General features: G+C 41.1%; 1 protein-coding gene across 1 annotated transcript; it reads left to right on the top strand.

Annotated features, from left to right (window-relative positions):
• The first annotated feature begins 1,801 nt into the window (after window positions 1-1,801).
• Window positions 1,802-24,001, top strand: mbtps1 (membrane-bound transcription factor peptidase, site 1). The gene is made up of 23 exons (XM_067588822.1): window positions 1,802-2,003; window positions 5,619-6,205; window positions 7,434-7,697; window positions 9,301-9,516; window positions 10,197-10,307; window positions 10,470-10,579; window positions 10,756-10,872; window positions 11,590-11,657; window positions 12,287-12,389; window positions 13,392-13,543; window positions 16,059-16,220; window positions 16,854-16,998; window positions 17,193-17,381; window positions 17,571-17,743; window positions 17,879-17,994; window positions 18,164-18,320; window positions 20,430-20,554; window positions 20,726-20,803; window positions 20,944-21,084; window positions 21,188-21,319; window positions 21,583-21,709; window positions 22,225-22,355; window positions 22,950-24,001. Exons 2-23 carry the CDS (start codon window positions 5,977-5,979, stop codon window positions 23,153-23,155), a joined length of 3,252 nt encoding a protein of 1,083 aa, XP_067444923.1. The 5' UTR covers window positions 1,802-2,003; window positions 5,619-5,976; the 3' UTR covers window positions 23,156-24,001.
• Window positions 24,002-27,467: the final 3,466 nt, after the last annotated feature.

The raw sequence follows: 27,467 nt of genomic DNA, 5'->3' as shown, positions 1-27,467 counted from the left end.
CGTCCAACCTTAGTGGACAATTGCCATGAAATGATATAAAGCCTGACATTACTTTTAAATTCTAGTAGTAATTGTACAAAACTGACTTATTTGTCCTGATGAATGTGCCATAATTTAAGATTTTAAAAAAGTAAGCCCTTGAAAGGTTATAAACTACATTGCATCTGACTGACATGTTGGTGCATATATTATCCTTTTGTACAACTTTTTGCCCCCTAAGATTTTCATAAAGTTCCACTAATCATTTTTGTATTAGTGACAAATCAAATCACATATAATGTGAAAGGGGTTGCTGGCAGTGACAACTTAGCCTCTTTTAGCTCTTTTTATTTTTTGTTTTACAGCACTTGCTGTATGGTTCAGTCTCACTGCTCTCATCAACCCCCATTCCAGCTGTTTTTGTCAAAAACCTCTGAAAAACTCACTGATTGGTGCAAACAGCTGAGACAAAATTAGTGACTAATTGGTGAAGAAAAACATCTACTAGCTAAAGACCCTGATCTATTTTCTCAAGAGTTGGTGGAGAACAAAAATTAATATTTGATATCGTTTATCAGGTGGCTAAGACATGCTTCAAAATAAATTATAATGTTGCTCTGTCAACTGGATGACTACATTGGAAATTGTTTGATAGCATATTAGCTATAGCAGCTTTATAAGGTGATTACATTTCATGTGTGCCTGTCAAAATTGCTCTCAGCTTAAGTTTTGTGCTTCTTCATACATGGGCCCTTCAAGACCCTTCAAATATTTTGTAAGAAATTTTCAGCAAAATGAAAATGGCAGCCACAAGCAAATGAATTTGGCCTAACACAAAAGCAACCATAACTACAGTCTTAAAGCAGCCTTTCTTAAAAAAGAGAAAAGAAAATTAATGTATACGGTGCCACTTGGCCAAAACCTGTTTCTAGTTCTTACTCTTTTCAACCATATGTAATGAAATTTGATTTAATATGGTGGGGTAACTCATCATCAAAACTCAAACTGTCCAAACGTTGCTGTTAAATAATAATAATTGTAATTAAATTATGTAAAAAATTGGTGTGGCTCATTACAGTGTGTAACTTTGCTTGTTAGTTAAAATCCACTGAGCTGATTTACATTGAAATGTAATGTTTTCATGTAAAAAAAAAATTACATAATTTTTTTTTAATGTAATTTTTACATTTTTAATCACAACTTTTATCAGCTGTGATTAATTTATCAGCTTAATCACAGCTGATAAAAGTAAGGCTGAGTGGTAATTAAAACAACCAAATCACACACAGATTCCAACTATATTTTTTTTAAATGCAGCTACTGGAAACATTTATCTTTATCATTTACTTTTTACAAGCTGCAGAGTTACTGCATCATATATGACGGTTTATGAACCCAAAATACACTTCAGTGGTAATAATGCCAATTTATTGGATGATATCATTGTAGTGGGTGAAATAAACATGTTAAATCTTAAAATATTATATCATAAACCCCTGCTGTGAGGTTGTGTACTGTATGTCCTGCTGGCAGTAGTACAGCGCCGACTGCTGGCAAACACGCAGCATGACAGGAAGACTGCACTGAAGTGGTAGCTATAGGCCCACTGGGTTGCCAGATTTGATACAAAGCTCCACACACCGTGGTCAAAGGGGCATTTGAAAGGCCAGTAGAAGGTAATTGTGACAACATTTTGAGTACGTGAGTAACGTTTTTAGCGTCTACAAAAACAATAGGGGGAAAACAGACTTCTTTACGACGTCTTTTCTCTGAACGAGTCAATCGTGTTCGGGATTTAGGAGGATAAGCTAACTAAACCTGGCAACCCGTCATCATAACCAGCCGTCAGAGGTCTGCGGCTGAAGCGCTGTGAGTTTGTTGCTAGCTTTTGTTCGATGGACGTTAAACTTAGCTATCAGCTCATCACTACACGGACGGTAAATGATAAAGCCCAGCAGATAACAGTGAAGTGTGAGTCGTGGTTCACCTTGGTGGAGTAAAAAAGGCTCTCTAACGTCCAGCAGGTACTGTAAAACACTAGAAAGCGAGCTAGCTAACGCTGTACATGTGATAGACTGCTAATAGTTAGGTCTGGAGATCTATTACCACATCTCCTTGTTTACAAAAAACAATTTCAGACGGTGAAGTGTAATTATCTTTCGATGTTAACTCGTGCTTTAGTGGTTTTTCGAATAACGTTATGAACTGTCGATAAAATATGTGTTCACCTTAGAGGTATTTAGCCCCCAGCATATGTCTGCTGATGCTTGCAATGTTTATACTGATGAAGCTGATATTTCTGTGTGGCTACAAGGCTTTGAATTGTTAGCTACCGTGTTTATATTTATAATGCACTTATATGAATACAGGTTGTGTCGTACTGGAAACGAACTCTTATTTAATATCCTGTGTCTAACGTATTTAAATCCTGGTAACCTTTTATACACCCTTTCATGTAAACTACAGACTGTAAAACGTGTGTGTGTGTGTTTACTTTGTGTTTGGTTTGCTCAAGGAGTTAACTAACTAACTTAAGAACATTAGAAATATCTAAATGAAGCCATTTGCTTCATTTAGATATAGACATATGCTGTTTTAGTAGTGAAACACTGAAAGTTGAGCTGTTGCACCTCTGTGACTCTGTACAGATGTGCACAAGCACAAAACAGCTGTAGTTAACATGTGGTAGTCTGTTATTTATGCATTTATCCCAGAATTATAAAACTATTAACTTTGGATTGTTCTTGACAAAACTGGTACAATTATCTAATCCTTGAGAAAAATCATTATCTAAGGAGCCTCTCTTCTAACATCCAAAGACCTATCTCCAACTCACTGCCTGTAGGTTGATAATAACACTGTGGTGGATCTCTCTCTTCCCTCTGATGGGGGCGGGGGTCCTTTTCCAGCTACTAATCTATAGATGCCCTGAGGTTTTGAAGCCATTTTTGTGGCATGGTGTTATGTTGACACAAGTGGTCCCAGTCTGACTTTTACAGCCCTGCCCTAACCAGTAGGACTATTTATATAGTCCTGTGTCTAAACCAGTAGTCGTTAGCTGTATTGTTGTCTCACACAGGCAGGGGATCCTGCCCCAAGCCGGAACCAGTGATTGAGCCACCTCCTGTTAGACTAGACCAGCCAGGGGCTTTTAATTACACTGTCTACACCCATATCACTCACTTGTGTAGGGGCATATCTGCAGTTTTTATCTACTGTATCATTACAGCTGAGCAGGAGTAGGCATGTGACCACACACAGAGAATGGATTGAGCATAGGGATTAAGGTGTAATGATTATGTGTTTGATTAATGTAAACCTTTTTTTATGTGTGCTCCAGTGCAGTGTGCATCCTGTACGACACAGGGACTTTCTTCATAATTTCAGTAATATCCTACTCAGTTTGTATACCGATTACCATGTTCTTAAAAGAGCCACATTACCTGTAATTTAGTCAGCCAGAGTAGCTCCCTCCTCTGCATTTGGTCACTTTCCAACTTTATGCATTCTGTGAGCGATAACTGAACTTTGTGCTAAAACTTCAGAGATACAGAAAGCTGTACAGCCTCATATTTTGGCTCCAATTTTCTCCAAAACTTGGAGTTTTCTTCCTATGCAAAGTAATTTGAATAAAGTCAGACAGTAAACATCATACATGTGAATCCATTAGTTTGAAAGGTCTGCTAGAGGGTGTGTGTGTATGTATAGTAATGTCTGCTAGTGCTAACAGTCTCTACACAGGAGACAAAGGCATCGACAAGAGAACCAGAAGGCTTAAATTATACTCAAGTGACTTGATAGTTAAAGGCAGGTTTAGATATCATCACACGTACATAGTGGCACTGAACAGGATCTGGACTTGTTTATACACTGCTGTGCCATGTAAATCTAGTTGTTTGTTTTTGCTTCTCTGTTCATAGTAATCGAACAAACTTGTATGCCCGCTGCCAGGTAGCACACACACTTACACACTGTAATTGGTGGGCTGTTTCACTTGTTTTCATCCTTTGACGAGAGCGTTTTATTTTAATGACAGCCTGACAATACAGTCATGACCGCTCGTATAAAATAGATACACACACAAACTGCTCACAGCGTAGCCGCACGCTCAGCTCTGGAACATGTTGAACACGTGCTCTGTGCAGCAATAAAGCTTAAGAGTCAGAGAGCAGCTGGTCCACAGTGCACTTAACAGTGGTTGAGTGAGTTATGTGAAGGCTAATTAATGAAAGCAATTCCCAAACTGGGCATAGTTGGGTGCTAAAATGTAACAGGTGAAGTTCATAAATAAACAAAACACTGTATATCTTGTTATTTTATATAAATTTGAAAAAGAACATTGTCTGTGTCCATCTGTTGTAATGTAGGAGGCAGTAAAACACTCTGCAGGAAGGAGGGTCGTCTTATGTAACGTAACCTGGGCTGGACCCTCAGTCAGTGTGAAACTGGTTCTCATGAGCTCTTGTGTTGAGTTTGGCAAATGTGTGTTTGTGTGTGTGTGTGTGTGTGTGTGTGTGTGTGTGTGTGTGTGTCTTTCTTTTTGTCTTGTAGGTGTCTTTGCGTAGCTGTGAGTCTGTTGTGTATTTTATTACCGAGTTGTCCAAGCCTGGGACCGGAGGGAAATGATCCTGTACCTGCCCAGAATTTCCCTTTTGATGCAGCCCAGGAGGATACAGGGCTGTTTTCGTGTGTGTGTGTGTGTGTGTATGTGTGTGTGTGTGTTGGGGAGTCATATATCAAACACAGTTTTGGGTCAGTTGAGGCTGCCTAGCTGATTCTCTTTCTGTCAGTGTTGGGATTTTATGTATTTATGGTGTGTGTATCTACCTCTAGAAGTCTTTTGAGAGATGTAGGATGGGTTTCATTGCAGCATAAAGGTGTTTTTTGATAAGATTTTTTATAAATATGTCTTTTTTCCAAAGAAGAGCTTTCCTTCACTATCATTTGACATTATGAGCAACATTTATTGATGGTCTAAAAGTGAGTGCTGAGTTGCTTCACTGGGTCTGGTGGGGTTGTTGTTGGCTGTCTCTTACGTACAGCTCATATGTCATCGTTCCAGGTAAGATAAAGTTTTATCTCAACGGACGTGCCCTATCTAGTAACAGGGTTGTTCTGCGGGGGCAGCACACACTCTTCATGAGTGCTTAAATGAGGACAGAGAAAGGAATGGTTAATACCTCATCAGTCTGTGCCCAAAACCTCCCTTCCTTCCCCTTGGCACAGCAGAGGAAATACTCCTCTCTCTGAACACAGCATGACGGGATAGAAATGGAAACACAGGCTCCGTCATTTTGTTTTCCCAAACCTTTGTGTTGTAGAAGGTAGAGACACATAGACCTGAGGTCAAGGAACAACTGATTAGATTTCGGTGATATGCGTTATGCCCGACTGATATATCAGCGCTGATATTGCCATGCCTGCATCGGCCCATATGTTGGCAGATATGCAAAAAGAAATTGCAGTACAGTCAGCGCAGCAATAAATGTTTATAGGCTGTTTTTTTTTATATGTATGACCTTATTTTTTCTTAAATGGTTTCAGTATATTGCATTTGTACTATGCTCATGTGCTCTGATTTAAATGTCAGTGAAATTTGTTCTCACTATTTTGTTGTTTTGTTTCTCTTTTCTTTCCAGGGATAAAAACAGAAAGGACTGCAGTGGAACTCTAGATTGACGGCAACTTTCCCTCCATCCCTGCTTGTACCATCCTCCCATCCATCCACCACCGCTCCTACTGGTTGCTTCCTCTCGTTCTCAACATGGCGGCTATGTTCCTACTCTGGCAGCGTCACTGACCTCCACCCTGGACTACCACCATGGAGAGAAAACGCAGAAAGAAATTAATCTAGCTGCTCAGGCCATTTGCAGTATGGACTCATTTTCGGAGCTTTGGACCTGAAATGCTCTGACTCTGATTCAGCTTTTAGCTGCTCATTTTTCACCTGAAACAGCTCACCTGCTGCTAGAGTTTCAAAAGGGCCTGGTGAAACTTATGGTTTACCCAGCTTCACAACTCAAAATGCTCCTGCTTCCTGTGTGGGCGTCGATGCTTTTAGGGCTGCTTGCGGGCTTTCTGCCTGTGGTGGGGATGGAACCAGCGGGAGGAGGCAAATCTGACTCTGATCACATCCCCAACTCAGATCTCCTCCCCTCGTCGTCCAGCTCCAACTGCTCCCAGCTCACCCTCAAACTGGAGTTCTCCTCCAAGGTGGTGGAACATGGTAAGAAATCACCGGGAGATACAGTATGTCTAGTGTGTCTCTGTAAGCTATGGAGACCCTGTGTTTCTAATTTTCCAGTTTGGTTTATCAGGGCTTCCACATTTCTTGTTTTTTCTAGTTTATGATGAAATTAACATTTGTAATACAACTTGAGCATGTTGGTTCATTCTCAAACATTCAGACATTAGTTTGACCAAAAGAAAAAAAAAAAGGTAACTCAAGGTCAACTTTTTCTGAAGCTTTCAACTGCTTCTCAATGTCTTCATCAGCAGATTGTCATGGATCGTCAGTTGTCATGGAGATACAGTAGCTCAGCTGTCAATTGTTAACTGTAGGGAAGTTAGTATGTGGTCTGTGGTAATTGTCTGATTCCTCATCAAGAAATTTGAACTGATAATGTTGCAGATACTAAATATGCACCTTTATTCACAGAATATCAAGTTGAAATTCCATCTATTTTCAGAGGATAACTCAGTTATCAGGCTTATTTGCTTTGCCATTGTCACATCCCATCTTTTCACTCTGTCCAGGCAGTATTAGCAGTGCCAGGGAGACATGAGCTTTCACTAAAGGTGGATCTAATATGTTCACTCAAAACAAGGTCAGATCTACAGTTGTTGAGAGGGGATATAGTTTAAATTAAAAAAAGAAAGGTTAGAGGTGAGTTTGTCATTTATTGCAGATCTGTCGCAGCTGTTACTCAGAATTTAATCCTAACTTGAGTCGCAGCTTCCCGTCTCTTCTCTGAAAACACAACGCCTCTCAATCACTGTCAGTACAGAGGCAATTAGTGTAAAGAAGAGGGATCACAGACCGTGGTGGAAGCAGGACTGTGAAGAGTTAGATTTTACCATTACCTGCCTGTCAGTACAGGACTTGATTGACTTGGTGCTGATATGAACTTCTATGGTAAGAGCCTTAAGACACACCTTAGTGTCAGTTACATCAAACCATAATAACAGCAGCGTAGTTATTGTGCTGACCTGAGGATATAACACACCTCAACTTGCTATTCAGGCTCTGTCCTCATTGTTATTCTGACACAGGTTATATAAATTCTGCAACAGAAGTAAAAAAAAAATCAAAAACTTGTTTTCCCAGTTTGGAAAATAAATAAACACATGATTATGTTGTTACTTCAATAAAATGTCGCTCACTAGAATACATAGTGTTAGTAGCACATCTCCTGTCCTGAAACAGTCTCCTCTCCCCTCTCTTGTCTCTCCAGAGTACATCGTAGCATTTACGGGATATTTCTCAGCTAAAGCTCGCAGCCTGTACATCAGCAGCGCCCTGCGGAACGCCGGGGATGGAACGCTGGAGTGGCACATCGTTCCCAGAAAAAACCCAGCTTCTGACTTCCCTAGTGACTTTGAGCTGGTCCGCATACGTCAAGCTTTGCCCAGCAGCCTGCTGACCTTAGAGGACCACCCTTACATCAAGAGGGTGACGCCGCAACGCAAAGTGTTCCGCTCACTCAAATACATTCCCTGTAAGTCTGACAACACGATGGCATTGTGCTTCCTAGGGTGGCACGTCTACCCAAGAGAAAAAAGTCCCACTGAAGAAATATAAAACTCTAGATACAGAAAGACACAGAAAGTTGTTTGCCTGCTACAGTGCACAGAATGTCCCTTTGTTTGATGAGTCAGAGGATGTATTTCTCTCTCCACTGTGCTTGCGGTTAAGAAAAGGATTGTGTATCTTAATGTGAATTGCTGGCCATCTTGGGGGTGTTGATGCTGGACTGTGTGTGTGTTTGTGTGTGTGTGGTGTTGGGGGGGGATGGGAGGGAGGACAGAGTACATCTGTGTTTGCTCACCCTGGGAGGGAGAAGGTGAGTCAGTGTCGTGGGGCTTGCCTGGACAGGGGTGCACGCCCTGCATGTGGTAGTGGATGAAAGACTTCAGTGTGCCCCCAGCCTGCCTACACATGCAATATCAGTATGTAGGCCATGTGGTGTGCATGCAACCTTTTATGTCCGGGGTTTCCTCAAGAGGAGCATGTAAAAAGTTCTTAGCCAGTGTCTGTTACAGTGTTAAATGTTTAGGAAACTTGATCTAAAGTCATATTTTGAAAAGAAGTGAAAATGTATCTGCTGTGCGAGGCATTCAGGATACTTAGAAATATCCAAATGTTAGTATTTTCATAGTAATGGTTTACTTTTCTCTTTGAAGTCCAGATGCTATGATGGTAGAAGCATAATTTTACATGCAGATGCAATCAGAAAGGCTACATATTGTGAGTCATGCTAAGTACTTCACAACGTCCCACAAAATCAAAGTGCACATGGTAATCACTCTGGAGATGCTAATGGAAAGAATGCAGAGCAAGCCGTGCTGTGTTAGGCTCAGTAAGTAACCAAATGCTTAGTTTATTAGCTGAAGTGTGGGAATTTATTCAAAATGCATCAGAGAGCATGAGTGCATGTTTGTAATGAGCACCAGCTTTACGTTACGTGCACTGAATTGATTTAATAGTTGTTTCTTCATGGCATATTAAGGGCTGTAGCAAGGAGACCTCTGAGTGTTGTAATTGGCAGAGAGTGTTTGAACTGAAAAACAAAATGGACACCACAAAAGTGTGATCGTCTTTACTCAACCTCCTGGGAAGGTAGATTGGTCTAGATAAACTTAAACTTGATGAGTCCATGTTCACTGGATAGGTGTCCACAAAGCAGCTACCTGGTAAGGTAGTTAATTAGAAGGAAAGATAAAAGAGATGACCCCATCCTTGTGTTTTACTCCTACTTTAAAGGCATAAAATGTCCTGCATGGCTCTACTTTCGTTTGCTAATGACCTCATTAAAATTTGTTCCGTCCAAGTGATTCAAATTGTGATGAGATTGACTCAGACAAGGCTGGTGTGATCAGCCTCACATCACAGCTGAGGGATGTAGGGAGGAAAGTAAGAGGGAGAAAATCATCTGATATGAGGGGTCATAACATGATAAGCATAATTAAGGAAGATTGTGCTGTCTGCAGGGGACTCAACTGTTGTCTAAAGCCTTAAGTCTGAGTACTGCATGTAAAAGATCTTTGACATTAGATTTTTTCTCTGCTGTTAACATAGTTGCTTGTTATCTGTCTCCATAGCAGCCGAACCCGCTGCACCCTGCAATGCCACCCGCGGGACACAAAAATGGCAGTCGTGGCAATCATCCCGGCCTTTCCGACGAACCAGCCTGTCACTGGGATCAGGTTTCTGGCACGCCACTGGTCGCCACTCCAGCCGGCGCCTGCTGCGGGCCATCCCCCGCCACGTAGCCCAGATCCTGCAGGCAGACGTACTCTGGCAGATGGGACACACTGGTAAGACCTCAGACCTTTGACATCTCTGAAAGAGGGGCAGGATGGTGGGGACCTGGAGAAACATCTGCTCTAAAAATTTCACTTAACGCAATGGAATTTAAAGATCCCCTCCAGATATGTTTTCAGTAATGTTTTTTTTCCACAAAAAAGTCCAATTATCTTGTTAAAATCTACTCCTCCCTCGTTGAAATATCCAGAATCTATGAATATGCAAATATATTTAATTTCAAAAGTTTAAATGTTGATTAAATGTCTCCTGCTTCACCGAAAAGTCAATTCTCAGTGTTTGTGCGCTGGAGGATTCAAGTTTCCACATCACACTTGTGTAAGTTGCATACTGGACCACAATTGGCTACAAACTAGTTGTGATGTCACAAATTATGCTTGTAGGTACACGTCTTAAACTCAGATTTTCAATAAGCACAGAGAAACTCCCCACTTTCAGCGGATGAATGTGAAAACAGTCTTCCAGTGAAGCTCAAACATCCAACTAATGAAATAATAAGAAAAACACATTTTTGAGTGGAGGGGGACTTTAAGGATTGTTTCAAATAAAAGAGTGCTCACGGGGAAAAAAGCAAAAATAAGGAACATCCTTTCAACTTTTTGCTAGAGCTTTTAGTGACACCACATTTGCTTTAAATGAATATGACGTGTCTCTCTTTTCTCTGCGTGTGCAGGTTCTGGCGTGAAGGTGGCAGTATTTGATACAGGCCTGAGCGAGAAGCACCCACATTTTAAGAACGTAAAAGAGAGAACCAACTGGACTAATGAGAAGACATTGGATGATGGTGAGGAGGAAGAACATGCTGATGATTTTGATGTTAATAATGATGAAGACGGTGCTAATTATGCTGTTGATGATGATTATTACTAATATCACCGGGGTGGTGGAGGCCCAGAAGTAGGCTGAAGTTGCGGAGGGTTTCATCAGTCTCTTGTGCTGTTTTCAGGCCTGGGCCATGGTACGTTTGTGGCAGGAGTGATAGCCAGTATGAGGGAGTGCCAGGGCTTTGCCCCCGATTCAGAGCTGCACATCTTCAGAGTGTTCACCAACAACCAGGTACACACATGCTCTCAATATATAACTGTTCTCCAGTCCAGCAGATTGTTTTAATGAAGTAAAAGAAGAACTGTCTCTTAAAGAAAATAATCTATCCAAATCAGTCTTAAACAGGAGCAAATTGTGTTTTCGATGCATTATAGTATGTGACATTTTTGTCTCTCCTCACCTCCCAGGTGTCATACACCTCATGGTTTCTGGATGCTTTCAACTACGCCATCTTGAAAAAGATAGATGTTCTTAACCTGAGCATCGGGGGGCCTGACTTCATGGACCACCCCTTCGTTGATAAGGTGATACACACTTCCTAACACAGAAATAAGGAGGGTTAATATTGTCATGAGGAGCCTGACATATGAATACTACAGTCACATGGTAGCATTTGGTCGATTCACTGACATTTAACCAGGTTGATGAGAAATGTGAACAGATGTTTTGATGTTTTTCTAGGTGCAAAAACAGCTCCCACTACGTCCTTCATCCCTTTAAGTCAGACTCTTTTCACAATGCGTTAGTGAGCTGGAAAATAAGCAGGTCAACTGTCAGTGCAAACGGGTCAAACCAGCTAAGTAGACAAATGACAACGTCGGTGTACAGATGAGCACAGAAATAATCAGCTACATTAAACCCATTTACCCATTTACATGGCTTATTTGATTAATGTCCTGAGTAAAAGGAACATGGATCAGCATGTTATTAAGGTTAGAGTAAGAAAGGAGTAGTTTAGTAACCACTTGGGACAATATAACCCGTATCTCTGAAAACCTTTTTGGCCAAGGACTGGAGCCCTTCAGAGCCAGTTGTCCTCTTCGGTGTTCTCTGTGTGACCTTATTGCAGCACCTCAGTGATTCAGTGTTTGCTGTTCCCTTCCTCTCACTTTATTTTTATACAGTGTTTCTTCAAACAATGGACTGATTTTAAAAGATCTATTCAATAAGCCATTGGGAAATTAAACTTTTTTTTCCCACACAAACTTATTTCATTTTCCTCTCATGTGTTTGATTGACAGGTGTGGGAGCTCACTGCCAACAGAGTGATCATGGTCTCTGCTATTGGCAACGATGGACCTCTGTATGGGTACGCTAATCACTCCTCAGAAATGGCATTCATACTTATGAAGAATTCCTGTCTCAATGGATACTATAATGTTAAAGCAGTTTTCTTCAGGACAATTGAAGCAAACATGTCTCTGAAAAGTTAAAGCGAGACTGTGTAACACATTCTTTCTCTTATAAACATATAGTTGAATTCATAAGCAATAAAACAAACCCTTGCTCTGGAATTTCGCTGCTAAAGTCTTACTTGGTCTGGTATGACCAGTAGCTTTACATAAATATTGCTGAATAACACACATTACTGCGTCAGACCGCTGAATTTATGACTTGATTCCACTTGTACTAATATCAACAATAGCTTAGCATGTTAGCTAAATGCTAAACAGATCATTTTGCAGGGTTCTGATTGTACAAGAATTTCTCTGTTTTTGTTCATTCTTGTTTAATTTCACAAGAATGCGTACTTCCCCTACACCACTTTGAACTCATCCAAATGACCTCTTGGTCAACTGGCTTTTATGACCTGCTAACATCTGCTGAAACTTCCTCCTTTTATAAAATGTCATGAAAAGGACAATAAAGGAAAGAGGCTTTTTCGTTGCATTGTTATGTTGTAGTGCAGTAAAATAAGAGAGTGTCTCTCTCTGTCAGCACGCTGAACAACCCAGCAGACCAGATGGACGTGATCGGGGTCGGAGGGATTGACTTTGAGGACAACATTGCCAGATTTTCATCCAGAGGCATGACCACCTGGGTGAGTTTCTCCAGGAACACACACTGTCCCACACTACACACGCACAAATCGTTTATCAGTTTTAGAGCAGACATCTATCACAGAGAAGTACACTCTGCATTTTGAGCTATCCAACCATAGTGTAAGCTCTGATCCCTCATCCATATCCCATCAGCTAGACACACACACACACACACACACACCACTTTTTTATCTGTTACACCCACAGCAGACATCTGCCCTGGGATCTGATTAAGACTTCCCTCTCTGATCCAGTCAGTCTCTCTCTGTCCTCCACACCACTGTTATCCAGCCATGAAGAGACCAGAAGGATCAGACCACACACACTCAGCTCACACGGTCTGCTCTCCAGCCTGACTGATCAAAAACATTTAAGAATGCAGCCGTTTTAAAAGCTGTTTCCTCAACTTTTATTCAGCTTCTCCTCCTTTTTTTTTCTCCCTCGTTTTTCTAGTAATTCTTCTGGCCCTTCCTTCTGTTTCTGTCTGTCGGTGTTATGTGATAGTGTCCATCCTCCCCACAGTCACCATCACATCGATGTCAACCCTGATGTTTTTTTTGGAGTCGCCCATATTTTCAACAGTAGTGGAGCTCTGGAAGGGTCATAGAGTAGCTGAGCTGTAAACCTCCTCCCTGACTAGACTGTGACTTCATGGTGTAGGCGTAATGACATGAATTGAAATGTAGCCATTAAGTGCATGAATAAGAGGTGTTTTAGACTTAGAATTACAGTTTTAGTCCTTTCAGCCCAGAAAAACAACAGCTGTGTGTGTGTAAACATGTATGAGACGATAGATACACTCAGTTCCAAACTAAAATAAAAGTTGGCTATGTTTAGGTGACCTTCTGTACTGTTTTAAAGAAGTCTTAAAGCAGCTTGAGCACACCATCAATACAAAACAATTAGTATGTGAGACTCCACTGTCTTCACTTAGTGTTGCTTGACCTCCTTTTAGCCAGTCTCTGTGTCCTATTTTGTATCTGACTCCCATCTCTGTGCAGGAGCTGCCAGGGGGCTACGGCAGGGTGAAGCCTGACATCGTCACCTACGGTTCCGGTGTTCGGGGGTCAGGGATGAAGGAGGGATGTCGCTCTCTGTCTGGCACCAGCGTTGCCTCTCCTGTGGTTGCTGGCGCTGTCACACTTCTGGCCAGGTGAGTATCATAAACTGTGGAAGGAGCTTGTTCTTTTTATGCTTCCTACAAAGACAAAAAACAGTGAATATGGACAGTAAATCACATTGAAAATAAATGTTGTGAATCTTTAACAAAACAAAAGATTTACATTAATTCATCAATTGATACCTGGATTTTGTAATACATTGTTGTTGAAATAAAGTGGAGATATCGCTTTTAAATAATAAAAAATGTATGCTTTTAAGCCTTAAATTTTGACTGGTGCCAATTACCAAAATGTTTTCTTTTGCAATGTTTTCATGGATATATAAAGAGAACTGGATACTGGAAGAGCACCAGGCTTTGAAGCATATTTGACATTAGCAGCCAAATCGTGTAATTACCACATTACATAATGCACACTGGCCCAAAGGGACTTTTTCCAATAGACTTGCACTGTGAAAGAGACATCTGAAAAGCTGCAGATACATTTTTTTGAGCATCGCAACCGCAAAATGACTCATTTCACTCATCAGAATTTGATCATTCGGTCCGATCACACTTCAAAAGTCTAGAAGAGCCACATGATTGAATTGTTTTATCCCAATTCAAGTTAGCCAGAGGGCTAAACCAGAAGTTAGCCGTCTCAGCAGGCAGAAGTCTCTAGTGAGCATGCTCCATGGGTAGATGCGGCCCGTAGAGTGTGCACAGTATGTTTTCATCCAGGCAATTTCTTTACATCGGGAAGTGGCTTTTTTGGCTTCATGCGCCATTGAGCAACTTTCATAGGAATGAACAGGGCCCTAACTCCGATGCTGTATACAGTTCTCCTTATACATCCATAGATGTTTTAAGCAAGCGGGTAGGTCCAGGTCTGAAAAGTGAAGCCAATGCAGAAGTGCCTTAAACCTGCATTCTTTCTAATGGCCAGCAGGGGGCGACTCCACTGGCTCCAGAAAGAGGTCTAATTGTATAGCGTAACCCCAGATTCACAGAGTATAGATGTAGCTGCTGCTATTTCAGTGTGTTTTCAGTTTATGAAAGTTATTTTTTAATATTTTGGTTGCCTAAAAAAGTCTTGTTCAGCGTTTGGTTGTACTAAAAGACCCTCTAAGAAGTTTTTCCAGTAAGTACATTTTGTTGTAATGGTTTTAAGCCCATTTTTTGCTAGCGAAAATTTGCATTAGCATTATCACAGCTAACCATAGACTGTAAATGCACCGTACTAACCAAACTAGCAGCTAGCATTAGGGGCAGCTCCACCCTCTCACCCAAATCACTTCTGGCTCTAAAAATCCAAGATGGCGACGGTCAAAATGCCAAACTCGAGGCTTCAGGAAGTCCACAAACTAATGGATGACGTCACAGTGGCTACGTCCATTATTTTTATACAGCCTATGGTTTTAAATCAAGAAATAACCCTAACCAGACTTCTCAAATATAGTGTGAACAGAAGCAGATATGCAAGGACTTTTCCCAAATAAAATAGTCTAAAATTGGCAAAATTCTGATTTAAATCAGGAACTATTTGATCAAAGAAAAAGTAAACACAAGATTACAAATTTAACCAGAAATTCAATTCCAGCTTTCGGTACTTGACCGTTCTTTCAACATGTGTCTGTCCCTTCAAAAAACAATTTAGTTTCATTACCAAGGATTACAAGTAAGATATATTTGTCTCTTGTGAGGAAATTCTTTTTTTTTATGTCCGCACTGCTTCCCAACAATGTCAGAGGTGAGAGTGAGATAATGCAGCACAAGCCCCAGAACTGGTAGAGATCCAGTGTATTCCCATCAAGGACAAGTCAGCAGGATAGAAACGTCCAGTTCTCTGGACTAATCATTTGATCATAAGTCTCTCTACAGTCTTGTGGGCTTCTAAAGATTACAGTTTAAAATGTTAAGAAGCAAGAGGTAATTACGCATTTTATAAGTTGTGTTCTGGTAGCCAATTCATAAAAACATTTTGTATTGTGAGGAGTCAGTGGAAACTGTGCAGAATGGTTTTAGATGATGCTAGTTTAGATAACTGTGGAGCTCACCAGGCTCTCCTGTGGGGGCTGAATTGATGACACTCTACATGAGAGTGTCCAAGTGAGGTTACTGTTACATCTGACCTGTAGAGGACTTTGGCAACAGAGGATACATTATAATACTGAGGGTTTTTTTAAAAGCTGGATGTGGTGTAATTACCTCTTGTGCTGTAATCCTACATGAGCAGGCAGTGAAATCTGTCCCAGAGGAAGGAGGTGTGTCACTGATGAATGCCAAGTATTATGCTCAGTATCCCCTCTCTTTACATGGTGAAAGCCCTCTTGTTACATAGCACACACATGGCTCATGTTGCTGGGCTGAACATCATACCACCCCTGCAGACAACAGGCACTCTTACCCTCGCCCTGGAGAATAACACACACACACACTTATATATATACATACCAGCCCATCCCTCTTCCTCTTGTAGCACTGTTCTGAATGAAAAACTGTGGAATCTGACACCAGCCTACACACACGCAGACTAACCCAGCCTGTCCTGTCCTTCTCCATCCTCCAGCACCGTGCTGAACCGCGAGTTGGTTAACCCAGCCTCCATGAAGCAGGCTCTGATAGCCTCGGCCCGCAGGCTGCCGGGGGTCAACATGTTTGAGCAGGGCCACGGGAAGCTAGACCTGATCAGAGCCTACCAGATCCTCAACAGCTATAGACCTCAGGCCAGGTAAGCCTGTAAAGATCTCACATGAATGTGCATCAACATGCACAGTTGGAAACAAATTCAGACAGACATTAAGACAGACACAGGCTGTTTTTCACTCTGTTCCGCAGCTACACTGATCTGTCCATTCATGTGGTGCTGCACATGTATGTGTATACACAGGCAATTACGTAACAGTAAAGGAGACCAAGCCTGTGCTGCTCATGGGAAAAATGGGAGGGACTCAAACTGGCAGAATTAGACTTGTCCTTTTTAAGGGATAAACTATTCAAGGAATACTCCACCAAAACTCTATCTTGCTTGCGATCACAGTGTGGCTCCAAAAAGTGTGTAGTCTGCCTCTTTGCAGACATTGGCAGCTGTAATCAGCGCTGATCCACAAAGGTTACAATGACGACCCAGAGTAAAAACATCAAATACATCAAAACAGATCAGCAGAGTTGGTTATGCTGGTTCAAGACGTTTGTATGGACATAATGGGCAACTATTTTGATTATCAATTAATCGTTTAAACAATTTTTAAAATGCGAAACATTTCCCAGTCCCAGTTTTTTATTTTGCAGAAACATTCCATATAAATGATCTAACATGCAGCAGTGGAACACTTCATGTTAACCTATCCTTGTCTGCTACCAGTCTTTCCCCCAGCTACATCGACCTGACCGAGTGTCCGTACATGTGGCCTTACTGCTCTCAGCCCATCTACTATGGAGGAATGCCTACCATTGTCAATGTGACCATTCTCAACGGCATGGGTGTCACCGGCAGGATTGTCGACAAGGTGCCCTCACAAGACAAATAGAGAGCAAATGTTCCATTAATTAGATGTTACTTCATAGATTACAGAAAATTATTTTCTCAAGTGCTGTTAGAGGATGAGTAAAGGTCAAGTTTCCTCCTTGACTGACCTGGTTATCATGATGATGAACTCTGTGTTGCCTCTAAGCCTTATAAAGGTTGCTCTTTCCTCTTCAGCCCATCTGGCAGCCCTACCTCCCACAGAATGGAGACCACATTGATGTGGCCGTCTCTTACTCACCGGTGCTGTGGCCGTGGGCCGGCTACTTGGCTGTCTCCATCTCCGTGGCCAAGAAAGCAGCATCGTGGGAAGGGATTGCTCAAGGTCATGTGATGGTCACTGTGGCGTCACCCGCAGAGAATGATGTGAGTCAGTACAGCCACACCTGAGCGCTGTGTGATTGAAGCCTTTTGCTTTTTTCCACATTGCACATCTGTAGTTTCTACTCAGAATGTAGAACTTTTTGATTTCATTAGCAGTATCTAGCATGTGTAATGAATTACTCCTCTCTAGTTATGACCCATCCATCTTCATCTGTCTTTCATTCCTTGCAGTCTGAGGTAGGTGGGGAACTGACCTCCACAGTCAAACTGCCCATCAAGGTGAAGATCGTGCCGACTCCCCCGCGCAGTAAGAGGGTGCTGTGGGACCAGTACCACAACCTGCGCTACCCGCCTGGCTACTTTCCCCGAGACAACCTCCGCATGAAGAATGATCCACTAGACTGGTGCGTGTGTGTAGATGTTTATTTGGTGTTTAACAGGACACCTTGTTTATGTGCTTTGTTTTAATTCCCTGGACTCAAATTTTGACCTAAATGAATTTGGTGAAGTGTTATGTGTGCTTGTTCATATGTTTCCAGGAACGGGGACCACATCCACACTAACTTCAGGGATATGTACCAGCATCTGAGGAGTATGGGATACTTTGTTGAAGTGCTGGGCGCTCCCATCACCTGCTTTGATGCCAGCCAGTATGGTAAGAACACAGAGATTTAGAGACTCACAACAACAGAATTTGAAGACTTAAAATGACTCCTGCAGCTCCATGCAGTTAATGAAACCATATCTCTCTGAGAGCACTGATTACTTAACACTTAGCGCAAGATAACAAACTAATGGGTTTGTTTGCCTTTGTGTCACTGTAGGCACATTGCTGATGGTGGACAGCGAGGAGGAGTATTTCCCTGAAGAGATCACCAAGCTGAGGAGAGACATCGACAACGGCCTGTCGCTTATTATCTTCAGCGACTGGTACAACACCTCGGTCATGAGGAAGGTCAAGTTCTATGACGAAAACACCAGGTACTTTCAGTTTACTACTGCTGATCTTTGACATCATAGCAGTGACGCTGGCTAATGTTGAGCAAAGTTATCATATTCAAAGTCAAGCTCTAGTGCACATACTGTGGTGAAGAAGTGACAGAGGACCTGTTCATCTTTAACATTTAAAAACGGGACAATCTGACCTGTTTTTTTTTTTAAACGTCAGCATGTGCGAGCCCAGATGTTCTGACAAAACAGAATCTACTATCACATAGAAATAACCATGACAGTTATCAGTCAAGGCTGCAACTCAGCATCATCCTGTGAAAAATGATGATTAGGTAGAAAGAGGAAGAAAAATGGTGAAATAGTTGCTGTGCAGTCACTACATTGCACTTTTTTTTATGAGGAACTGTCAAAATACACAGAGGAGGACACAAGCTCAAGATGCCTCTGTTTGAACTCCTTTTCAGTCTCTGATCAGGGATGATTTGTGTATATATACACTACAGTTATTTGCAAAAGTTTGGGCACCCCTTGGCAAATAACATAGTTTTTTTTTTTTATTGAAAAGATGTAAACAAAGCCTCCATTTAGTTTCATTCCATTTAGTGGAATCCAAATAAAAATTATATATAGACGCATCAAAATGTATTTGAACCAAATAGGTTAGGTGCAGACAGTTGTTTTAACCCTGATGTATTATTATATATTATTGCATATTATTGAATTAAAAATGTCATTTTGTTACTGCCCTGTCCAGAGAGGTAGGAGCACAACATAAAAGTTACACAACATTTGGTTGTAATTAAAGCAGAGTAATTTATTATTACAAAGTTGATGGTGAAAACAAACTGAAGCATTATAAATTAGATTGAACCGAGGCCAAAATAATAGACAAAAGAATCTATCAGCTGAAAAAGTGCTGACTAACCTAAGGTCAAACAAGAAACCAGCTCAAAAGGAAATGTCAGCTCACCCTTAAGGTGTCAGTGCTAGTTACAAAACAAGAATATTCTATTTACAAAGATACTTTCCATTTGGGCACTGACTCATGAGGTCACAAGACTTGTTTTTTCAAAAAAGTGTCCTTGAAATACATATATTTTTAGTCATGGATTCTGCACATCATTGCAGAGCATTTTTGAGTGTAAAACTGTTCTGGCTTTGATCTCATTTAATGCAAGCTCATCAATTCCAGAACAATTCAATAAATAATGCAGAATGGGTTTTGATTCATTCTGCGTTTAATAGAATGAGTTGCAGCAACTTGAAAAGATAGTCCTCTCCTCTCCAACAGTAGTGATATTTATTAAAGAAGCCTCCTGTGTGTATTTCTTTAAGATGATCTATGCATACTGCTCCTCCATTATGACACAACTGAATGATTAAACAGCTTTTACCTCAGCAGTGCTTTCACCAGGAGCTTCATTGCGTTATAATGATAGCAAGATAAACTGCGTTGTGCGGTTAACGGCCCACTCTGTCACAGTTTCTTTCTCTGCATTAGAAGACTCTATTTATGCCTCCTCACTCTGTAATAGATGTAATATATCACAACTTCTCAGATTTAGAGCTGCTCATGCAGAGCTAACCGTTACTCATGACTTCTTGCTGCTCCATTCATATCACTCCCAAGCTGTTGCACCATATCCACGGGATTAAAAGTCTTAAATACAATTAAATATAGTCTCTACAGCTTCAAAATATTATGCTGAGTAATTCAGTTTTAATTGAATGGCGAGTGTTCGTTTGAGAGCTGTTTATTCACAGCTGCCTTTTCTGAACAAATTAACCCACATACAGAAAACTGAATTAAGAACCCAGTTTTTTCACTTTATAAATGTCCTAAGTGTTTCATTGTTGTCATACAGCTTTTGCCATTTTTATCCTTAAAAAACCTGCTGACAACCTGGAGTTATTGTCAGGTTGTGTTGGATTTTATACTGCTATGAAAATGACTTTGTTTTCATGTGGTTCATTACTTTCCTTATACAATCCTCTGCTTGCAGGGAGGTTACAATAACACTGAAATTGTTTTGCCTTTTGGCAAGAGTGGGTGATTTCTTGATTGTTATTTATGTTGATTTCTGTTTTTGTTGACTAAATGAATGGTTTTGCAGTTGATTTACTTGATGTAACCTGCAGGCAATGGTGGATGCCAGACACAGGGGGCGCTAACGTACCGGCCTTGAACGACCTGATCTCAGTGTGGGGGATGGCTTTCAGTGACGGGCTGTACGAAGGAGACTTCACTTTGGCTGATCATGACAGTAAGACATACAAACACATCCAAACAAACCTTGTTCACTGTCTGATGGCATTATTCCTTTGCTTATCTTTGGATTTTATAAAATAAACATGGTTCTCTCTGTATCTCTCTCTCGCTCTCTCCATCTCTGTCTCTGTCTCTCTCTCTCTCTCTCTCTCTCTCTTTCTTTTAGTGTACTATGCCTCTGGCTGCAGCATTGCTCGTTTCCCAGAAGATGGAATAGTGATTGCCAAGAACCTAAAGGACCAAGGTACCAACACCTCTCTTAAAGTATTGAACCCAGCTCAGGGTAGCACAGCGCTGGCCTGCAGCCATGCAGCCTGACAGGCAACTTTTTAATCTGTGTGTCTTTAGTTCAAAAGCACTTCTCTCTTCTTTTTCTTTTTACAGGTCTAGAAGTGTTAAAGCAGGAGACAGCAGTGGTTGAGGGAGTTCCCATCCTAGGACTCTACCAAACGCCGTCTGACGGGGGAGGACGCATTGCTCTGTATGGTGATTCTAACTGTATAGATGACAGCCACAGGCAGAAAGGTAACCTCCCTTCAGTGTGTGCTGATGCGTGCATGTTTCTAAACACAACAAAGGGCTCAGCTCACTATTATATTTTTGGTTGTGTTTGATGTTGATCTCTCAGATTGTTTCTGGCTGCTGGACGCTCTCCTTCAGTACACTTCCTACAGTATGACCCCTCCCAGCCTCAGCCACTCCCACAGTAGGGTTGCGCCTCCCACAGGCACAGAGCGCCCACTGCCACAGAGACTGGAAGGTAAAAGTATAAAATGACACATTAACATACATGTTCATGTTATTTCAGCTGTTTTTTATCATGTCCATTTACCTGCTCTTGGATGAGTACTGTTATCACCATATTATTAAGATATAAGTAGATAAAATAAGACAAACCAATATGTATTCATGTATGTATATAACCAAAATCTTAAATATAAAAAAAGAATATGTCCCCCTCATATAATTCCTCTTTTTAATTTTTGTTCTTTCTTTCTTCTGTCCTGCTTCCTTTCCTTTCAGGCAACCATCTTTATCGCTACTCAAAGGTTCTTGAGGCTCACCTGGGAGACCCAAAGCCCCGCCCCCTACCAGCCTGTCCCCATCTCTCTTGGGCAAAGCCACAGCCCGTCAATGAGACAGCACCCAGGTAGGTTTAATGAAACGGCTTAGATAAAAAATATGTAATCTACAGCATTATCTAGTTTAACATGATATCTATATCGGTGATGGTAAACAGTCATTTTGCACTACAATTCCCAGAAGTCACTTGTCAAGTAATCAAGCATTGTGTGCTGTATGCTCATGTTAACTCCAAGTTCTTCTATTTTTAATACATCTAAAGACTCTTGAGTGTATTTTCTCCTCTGTGTTCACTGCCATTGTCAGCCTTTTTATTAATTTTCCTTCAGTGTGAGCACTATATAGAGGAAGAGTATTGTCCTCAGTGAGAGGGTGACAAACACTTGATTTGCACATAGTCTTGGGCTTTTAATATGGACTTAGTGTTTTAATTCAGCAGACAGCATTTGTTCAGCCTGTCAACAGAGTGAATCAATGTAAAATGGAAGGAAGAGAGTTTTGTGACATGCACACAGGAATTACAGACTGTCTCACCCTCTTTATCTCCATGTTTCTCTCTCTCTCTCTCTCTCGTGCTCTCAGTAACCTGTGGAAGCACCAGAAGCTTCTTTCTGTGGATCTGGACAAGGTTGCTCTGCCTAATGTGAGGGCTTACCGTCCCCAGGTCAGACCTCTGTCTCCTGGGGAGAGTGGGGCCTGGGACATCCCTGGAGGTAACGGAGGGTTCAAAATTATTACTTTTAACAGTCTGAATCATCAATTCTATTTTTTTTAGATCTGCATTCCTTGTGTTGTAATGTTGTGCACTATATTCTTTTAAGACCTTTGATCTAAACATCAGCTTTTGCAGTGGGAATAGTATAATGGTATTAATATTAGTGTATTGTTCAGTGCCATCAAATATTTATTGTTTCAAACTAAAAGAAGACTTGAAAGGATAAGAAAATGTCACTCACCAGTTTTTTGTCAAAGTGTCTGCCATATGATTATCCAAGTGGCTGCTTAAATTATAGATAACTAGTGAAAATTTGTTTAAAAACAACAAAAAAACACTTCAATCAATAGAGAAAGTAAGTCTTATTCTTCTCCAGTCAAAAATCTGATTGAGAAATAGCATCTCAGAGCTACAAAATGGCATTTTTAGATGTACCTTTAAAATATGGCATCATGTCAGTATGCTTTAATAAATATAAAAGCACATACAAGAGGATATTCCGATGTAAAAAATGACTACACTAGAAGTCAGTTAGTTAGAATAAAGGTGGTTTCTGAGGAAGCTCAATGTGACCTGTGCCCCTCCCCTGCAGGGATAATGCCTGGTCGCTATAACCAAGAAGTGGGCCAGACCATCCCCGTGTTTGCCTTCCTGGGAGCTATGGTCGTTCTGTCCTTTTTCGTGGTCCAGCTCACCAAGGCCAAGAGCAAACCCAAGCGCAGGAAACCCCGCATCAAACGTCCCACTTACCTCCAGCAGCAGCAGCAGACAACAAGTGGGAAAAACCCCACAGTTTGACCTGGACTGTACTTTGGAACTGCTGCTGGACAGCTGGGTTTACCTCCAAAACTGAGTCGTTGTTAAAAGGACAACTTTGTGTTGAACAGCAACATTGGAGGTGTGGAATAACAGAGTATGATGAACTGCCGTGGCAGATGTCTGGCTGTTGGACCTTCTTAAACTCAACCCTGCTGGTCGTGAATGTACTGCGACTCCAGCTGTCTGTTGACCTGTCTGACAGTTTCTGTGCCTCTTGTCTGTTCAAGGCTGTCTGTGGGTGTTTGTGGACTAATGAACAGTATTAGACAGTGTTACACACATGATGTAAAACACACAGTATACATCTGGCTCTAAAAAAATGCCCTATCCAGACAGCCATGTTGTCAACATTTCGCTCTCTTCTCTGCAAGAGTTTCTTTGACCAAACTGTTTCTTCATGAAATGTGTCTGACTTTTATATTTATTGAATTTGTTTGTACCCTGACACATAAAACACACCACACACACACAAATACAGTACATACTGTGCACACTTTGAGAATAAAACAGTTGGCATATACACTAACAGAAACACACACTCCACACACACATGCAACCATGCAGACGTTTCCAACATGAGGACCACTGGATGATCAAGTTGTTTGTCCCTGGACTCTTTCATAGACTCTTCTGTCATCATCCACTGTTTTTGTAAGTCCTGTCCATGTTTGTTTAAAGTCACTGTCTTTTCTTTGTTTTTATATTTTATATAATGAATGAACTCTGGCCAGGCGTTCTGTTGACATCTTCCTCATCGTCAACAAAGTAGCAGTGACAGACTTGTTCAAATATATCTCATCAATTAAAAAAGCATTATCAAAGTGATCTGCTTGGTTATTTGTTCTTGGTCATTTTTATGTTTGTAACACAAGATATCAAACGGCTATATTGAAGAGAATGAACCACTCTACTCATGAGTCCTTCACTCAGGTAACATTTTCTATGATTTAAAGTTACAATGGGGAGATTAATCCACTAAGGTGAAGTTAATTAACATGGTGATTTCATTTAGAGCTGAATTTTGGTGAACTTTGACACGTAAACTTGTGCGGTTGACCAACTGCGAACCGTCTTGACAGTGAGGGAATGGAGAAAACCGACAAGTCCAAGATAGTGGAAGCTATCACATTAGCTGTGTCACATGATCCTCAAGAAGTAATATGAGTAAGCCGCCAGCACCACTTCTTTCACAAGATGAATTTTGCTGTTCCACTTTGTCATGTGGCCAAATACTGCTGCAGTGTCATTCTTGACACAACCACCAGATGGTGCCAAATTAGGAATTTTCAAATCCGAAATTTGGTGTCTGTAATAGTATGATTTCTTCTTTCTAGTTTTTTTTTTATCATGCACAGACAAGATAATCTGTTATAATACAGCAACTGAAATGGATTTTTTTTGTTTTTCACATGCGGATGAAGAGGCAATCCATGTGTTATTCCAATAATCTCAGAAAATGATGTCTTATCTTTGAGTTTGAACACATCTCCCATCACCAAAAACTAGAAAAACCACTGATGTGAGTGGTTATATAATCAAGAAACACCTAGAGCTGTTTCAGTGTGTTTAGAATATGGCAGTAAAACGTCATCAATAGATCAGAATCAGTATTGTGCTTACAATTTTAATCTTTATTTCTCTTGCAATGTCTTGCAAAGTTGCTCATCATTGTACTGTTGACATCACAAAGATGTTATGGTCTTTAAGATCACTAAAACCTGCCAAAACATTTGGCGACAGTCACCAAAAAGCTGAAAAGGAAAAGTGGAGATTAAACTTGTGATATGAGCTAATTCCTTTTCATTCTGCAGGTTACTAAAATGCATTTCGTCTTTTACCTTGACAGACTGTTGAGAAGGAATAATTGCATTCCTTTCTGTAGAGTAATTATAGATTGAATGGACTAATTCCATTTCACTCATGGGTTTAGTATTGGTTATGGGCTGAATTCAGTGATGCAGGTTGATTTCATCAGAGGTGATGTGCGTCGGTGTGCTAGGAGGTCTGAGCTTTGGCTCCTTATCCGAGCCTAATAGGCCAGATCAGCCTGTGAATCTGTCACCCGTCCTCTTGGATGACGGCCCCACTGGAGAACTAATCTCCCTCTGAACCTTGGGAAACTGGGAAATGACCCCGGAGCCAGCTAGCTGTGCTAACAAGATTTGGGAAAGCTGGTGGTGAGTGGAGGTCACATGCCCTCTTTCCCTCCACGGTTCCCAGATGCCAGGACTTCCTGTCGGGCCAATCAGGTTGCCTGCTCTCATCCTGGACAGGCAGTTGAAAGAGACACCGTGGCGGCTCAGAGTTGAACCTTCAACCCCCCCTCAGATTCACCCGTTCCTCCTTCATCATACGCCCTACCAGCCTGTACCTCTCCCCGTCCACGTCTGTGTCAGCATGAGAGGCTGGGTAACATCTACACTCCTGCTGCCCCTCTTGACAAAATCAAAAAAGACTTGGAACTCAACTTAAACTTTAACACTCGTGACTTCACTTGGACTTTAGCCTTTTGACTGGGATGACTTGGTATCCTGCCCATACTCTAAGATAGAAAATTGAGTTACAAAATGTGTGTGGCATATCAGTACTTCGTACTCTACAGACATACTCCTCAATCAATCTGAAAGCAACTGATGATGTTGTATGAGCAGGGTTAGCATGCTAACAATTAGCACCAAACACAAAGTACAGCTGAGGCTGATGGGAATTTCATTAGTTTTGCAGGTATTTGGTTATAACCCAAAGAATTGGTGACATTAATGGTGCTACATGAAATGTCAGAGGATCACCAAAGTTATTACAATTTATCATGTGGAGGACGTGAATGTGTGCATCAAATTCTATGACAATCCATCCAATAGTTGTGAAAACATTTCACTCAAAACCAAAGGTGCCAACTTCATGGTGGTGCAAGGTGAAAAGTCAGTGGATTGCCAAAGTCTAGGATTTGTCCTCTGGGCACCATTGATATCTGTATCACGTTTCATGGTAATCCATCCAATAGTTGTTCAGATATATTAGCCTGGACCAAAGTGGACCAACTGACCAACATTGCCATCCCTAGAGTCATGCCTAATAAAAAGCATTCATTATCTCTGTAGATTTAGTATACTAACTGTTATGAAGACAAATTTTAGGACTTAAACTTGACTTGTTTTCTTGCAAAAATGAATTTGTCCCACCCACTCATTGACATCTGTCAGGCCTGCAACACCAAGCAGTGAAAGAGCCTCTTATCCATTATCTCCATTCCCCATCCTGGTGGGTGGCTCGTTCATATTCAAAGAAAATTTGTGAGATCAGTTTGCTTTTCCTTAGTGTTCCTTTAAATAATAAATAGAGGAGTTATGCATGCAAATCAACAAATTACTTCATGCTTCATTCCATGTCTTACCTTTTTTGCTGGACCGCAGCGGGCCAGCCCTATAAATGTGAAAGTCTATCCCTGCCTGACTGACTGACGACTGACTAGGTGATGAAATTATGCCGCCACTTCCTGTGTGTGTTTGAAATGAAAAGCCCTCTAGCCACAATTTTGCACAATAACCATACACAGTCCAGCCATATACTAAGTTTTGACCTAGTCTTGTTGTAGAAAGGCTGGCTTTCACCTATGGGGTACAATCTGTTACTTTGTGACTGTACTGCAGGAAATTGATTTGTGTGGCTTTTTCTTTTTCATGGCGGGCAGTGAGGAGGCAGACAGGAAACAAGGGGAAAGAGGGATAGGTATGACATGCAACAAAGGTCCCTGGCTGGAATCAAACCTGGGACATCATTGTTATGTGACACGCACAGTTACCATTCAGCTACCAGGGCACTGCTTGTGTAGCTTTTTCATTTTCATCCGTGAAATTAAAGAAACTCAATTTCACAAGTGAAATAAAGTGACATTGGTGCATTTTTTTCATGAAGTCAAATAAAATGTTTTTGCACCAGCACACAATCCTGTGCATGAAATATACGAGTTGATGTGCTACTTCTATTGGGCATTACTCAACTATTTAGAATTACCCTCACTGTTGAGTAATTCTGTTTTCTTCATGTTTACTTCTCCTTCCAGGCCAAACAAGCTATAGAGTGATGAGTCATGGACAAAAACAATCTTTCTTTGTGTAGACATCAAGAGACAGAGATGGAGAAACCTTTTAAAGAACAGGGAAGACGTGAGGGGGACAGCAAGGCGGTGTGTAAAAAGAAAAAAATGTTGTGCAACAGTATGTTGTTGTAACTCTTCTAATAGCAGGGAACACTAATGGAGAGGCCTCTGTTATTACTCTCTATTAATTGA

Source organism: Thunnus thynnus, chromosome 5, assembly GCF_963924715.1.
Source record: "Thunnus thynnus chromosome 5, fThuThy2.1, whole genome shotgun sequence".
Lineage (NCBI taxonomy): Eukaryota > Metazoa > Chordata > Actinopteri > Scombriformes > Scombridae > Thunnus > Thunnus thynnus.
This window is presented reverse-complemented; position numbering and strand designations above follow the sequence as displayed.